The sequence below is a fragment of the Capricornis sumatraensis genome, chromosome 6 (assembly GCF_032405125.1).
Source record: "Capricornis sumatraensis isolate serow.1 chromosome 6, serow.2, whole genome shotgun sequence".
Taxonomy (NCBI): domain Eukaryota; kingdom Metazoa; phylum Chordata; class Mammalia; order Artiodactyla; family Bovidae; genus Capricornis; species Capricornis sumatraensis.
Genome location: NC_091074.1, coordinates 103,398,856 through 103,402,765, shown reverse-complemented (window position 1 = coordinate 103,402,765; position 3,910 = coordinate 103,398,856). Strand labels below are relative to the sequence as shown.

General features: G+C 41.5%; 1 protein-coding gene across 1 annotated transcript; it reads left to right on the top strand.

The window, feature by feature from the left end:
- Nucleotides 1-406: 406 nt before the first annotated feature.
- Nucleotides 407-1,363, top strand: LOC138081191 (olfactory receptor 13C3). The gene has a single exon (XM_068974326.1). The coding sequence runs from the start codon at nt 407-409 to the stop codon at nt 1,361-1,363; it is 957 nt and encodes a 318-aa protein (XP_068830427.1).
- Nucleotides 1,364-3,910: the final 2,547 nt, after the last annotated feature.

The following is a 3,910-nucleotide window of genomic DNA, read 5'->3' as shown; positions in this document are numbered from 1 at the left end:
TAAAATATCCAGTCCTATTGAGTGGTATTTTGCCATCTCCACTCTTTACTTTCTAGGGCAGATGAAGTCAGGCTTGTATTTACTAATTAGTCAGGAGTTTTAGAAACCGCAACCCAGGAACATGTCCTCCATAGCAGGAAAAGTTACTTCTGTATGTTTCTTTAATCATAGGTAGAACTTCACATAGTGGCAATGGCATAGGTACTTTATTCATTTCCAGTTTTATTATATTTTGTTGATACACATTGTTGAAGATAACTGGACTTCAGGGCTTCAAGCAAACACTCCTTATAATACATTCTTTAAAAACCAATTGTTTAGGTAATGTGTAACATGTAACACTTGTTTCCTGGCAGTAAATATATCTTATAGGAGATCTTCCTTTGACATCCTGAAAGCAGAGGACATGGATAAAATTAACCAGACATTTGTGCTAGAATTTCTTCTTCTGGGTCTTTCTGAATACCCAAAGACTGAGATTGTTTACTTTGTTGTAATTCTAAGCATGTACCTAGTCATTCTAGTTGGCAACGGTGTTCTCATCACAGCAAGCATCTTTGATTCCCATCTTCACTCCCCCATGTACTTCTTCCTGGGAAACCTCTCTTTTCTGGATATCTGCTATACATCTTCCTCTGTTCCTTCAACTTTGGTGAGCTTAATCTCAAAGAAAAGGAACATTTCCTTCTCTGGATGTGCAGTGCAAATGTTTTTTGGATTTGCAATGGGTTCAACAGAGTGTTTGCTGCTTGGCATGATGGCTTTTGACCGCTATGTGGCCATCTGTAACCCTCTGAGATACTCTGTCATCATGAGCAAGGTGGTGTATGTTCTGATGGCTTCTGTGTCATGGCTCTCTGGAGGAATCAACTCAATTGTACAAACATCTCTTGCCATGCGATTGCCTTTCTGTGAGAATAATGTAATCAATCATTTCACATGTGAAATATTAGCTGTTCTCAAGCTAGTTTGTACTGATATATCTCTCAATATTATCACAATAATGATATCAAATATGGCATTTCTAGTTCTTCCACTGCTGGTCATATTTTTCTCCTACATGTTCATCCTCTATACCATCTTGAGAATGAACTCAGCTAGAGGGAGACATAAGGCCTTTTCTACCTGCTCAGCACATCTGACTGTGGTAATTATATTTTATGGTACCATCTTCTTTATGTATGCCAAACCTAAGTCTCAAGAACTGCATGGAGAAAACAAGTTGCAAGCTTCTGACAAGCTCATTTCCCTGTTTTATGGTGTGGTGACTCCCATGCTAAATCCTATAATCTACAGCTTGAGGAATAAGGATGTAAAAGCTGCTGTAAAATATTTGCTAACAAAAAACCTATCCAGTAAGTGAAAGGGTAACAGGCGGAAAGGCCAGGGGTCTCCAAACGGAGGAAATAGCGTGCAAGTGTCAGACATTTTTATCTCTCTTAAGTGGCAGGAGGAAACAAACTAGGGATTTTTTTTCCTTCTCTACACAAATTTAAAAGGTTTCTCTTAAAATACTGTGTTGCCATAATGACACCTGGTTTCACCTGAAGTTAACTATTCTCAAACCTTGAGATAACCAATGCATTTTTCTTATGGAAATGTTTGTCTTAAGCTATGCTAATGTATTATACATTTACCCCAAACTCTGTCTTCAAGTCTATCCTGACTCATGCCTCAGAACCTACTTGACAAACCAGTATGTTTATACTCAGATATTGTTCCCCTAATCTATGTAAGAAAGATGATGCTGTGAAAGTGCTGCACTCAATATGCTAGCAAATTGGGAAAACTCAGCAGTGGCCACAGGACTGGAAAAGGTTAGTTTTCATTCCAATGCCAAAGAAAGGCAATGCCAAAGAATGCTCAAACTACCACACAATTGCACTCATCTCACATGCTAGTAAAGTAAGGCTCAAAATTCTCCAAGCCAGGCTTCAGCAATACATAAACCATGAACTTCCTGATGTTCAAGCTGGTTTTAGAAAAGGCAAAGGAACAAGAGATCAAATTGCCAACATCCTCTGGGTTATGGAAAAAAAGAATAGAGTTCCAGAAAAACATCTATTTCTGCTTTATTGACTATGCCAAAGCCTTTGATTGTGTGGATCACAATAAACTGTGGAAAATTCTGAGAGAGATGGGAATGTCAGACCACCTAACCTGCCTCTTGAGAAATCTGTATGCAGGTCAGGAAGCAACAGTTAGAACTGGACATGGAACAACAGACTGGTTCCAGAAAGGAAAAGGAGCACGTCAAGGCTGTATATTGTCACCCTGCTTATTTAACTTATATGCAGAGTACATCATGAGAAACACTGGACTGGAAGAAACACAAGCTGGAATCAAGATTGCCGGGAAAAATATCAATAACCTCAGATATGCAGATGACACCACCCTTATGGCAGAAAGTGAAGAGGAACTAAAAAGCCTCTTGATGAAAGTGAAAGAGGAGAGTGAAAAAGTTGGCTTAAAGCTCAACATTCAGAAAACAAAGATCATGGCATCCGGTCCCATCACTTCGTGGCAAATAGATGGGGAAACAGTGGAAACAGTGTCAGACTATTTTTGGGGGCTCCAAAATCACTGCAGATGGGGACTGCAGCCATGAAATTAAAAGACACTTGCTCCTTGGAAGAAAAGTTATGACCAACCTAGATAGCATATTCAAAAGCAGAGACATTACTTTGCCGACTAAGGTCCGTCTAGTCACGGCTATAGTTTTTCCTGTAGTCATGTATGGATGTGAGAGTTGGACTGTGAAGAAGGCTGAGTGCCGAAGAATTGATGCTTTTGAACTGTGGTGTTGCAGAAGACTCTTGAGAGTCCCTTGGACTGCAAGGAGATCCAACCAGTCCATTCTGAAGGAGATCAGCCCTGGGATTTCTTTGGAGGGAATGATGCTAAAGCTGAATCTCCAGCACTTTGGCCACCTCATGCGAAGAGTTGACTCACTGGAAAAGACTCTGATGCTGGGAGCGATTGGCGGCAGGAGGAAAAGGGGACGACAGAGGATGAGATGGCTGGATGGCATCGCTGACTCGATGGACGTGAATCTGAGTGAACCCCGGGAATTCGTGATGGACAGGGCGTGCTGCAGTTCATGGGGTCACAAAGAGTCAGACACGACTGAGTGACTGAACCGAACTGAACTGAATCTGTATCAACGAAACTACTTGTATGGTAACCTGTCCTTCTACAAGATTCAAGTTAATCATTTTATGGCCCAGGATGAAGCATTTGGTGCCAAGATTATCCCAAAATACATCTTATGAGTGAGGAGCCTAGTGCCATTCTGAGTTTTAAGACATTCCTTTTCTTTCATTAACAGACTGCTAGTGACTATATATGGAGAAGGCAATGGCACCCCACTCCAGTACTCTTCCCTGGAAAATCCCATGATGGAGGAGCCTGGTAGGCTGCAGTCCATGGGGTCGTTAAGAGTAGGACACAACCGAGTGACTTCACTTTCACTTTTCACTTTCATGCATTGAAGAAGGAAATGGCAACCCACTCCAGTGTTCTTGCCTGGAGAGTCCCAGGTATAGGGGAGCCTGACGGACTGCCATCTATGGGGTCGCACAGAGTAGGACACAACTGAATTGACTTAGCAGTAGCAGTAGTGACTGTATAACATCCAGCTGAATACTAGCAGGGGGGTACTCTTTCTGACCCCTTCTGATGCCTATGTCAGAAGCTTTCTCTATCTCCTTTATACTTTAATAAAACGTTATTACACAAAGGTCTGAATGATCAAGCCTCGTCTCTGGTCCCGGATTAAGTTCTTCTCCTTCGTACGCCAAGAATCCTGGCCATCTTTTCATTCAGCAACAACCTTTCATAAGTATTTCAAGAAATGTAGATCTTTGTGCAGTAGACACAAGGATGGACTCCTAGGTAAAAAGGTATGATC

Bases quoted from the DNA above. Each gene is read 5' to 3' on its own strand.
- LOC138081191 (XM_068974326.1), top strand. From the start codon at position 407: ATGGATAAAATTAACCAGACATTTGTGCTAGAATTTCTTCTTCTGGGT.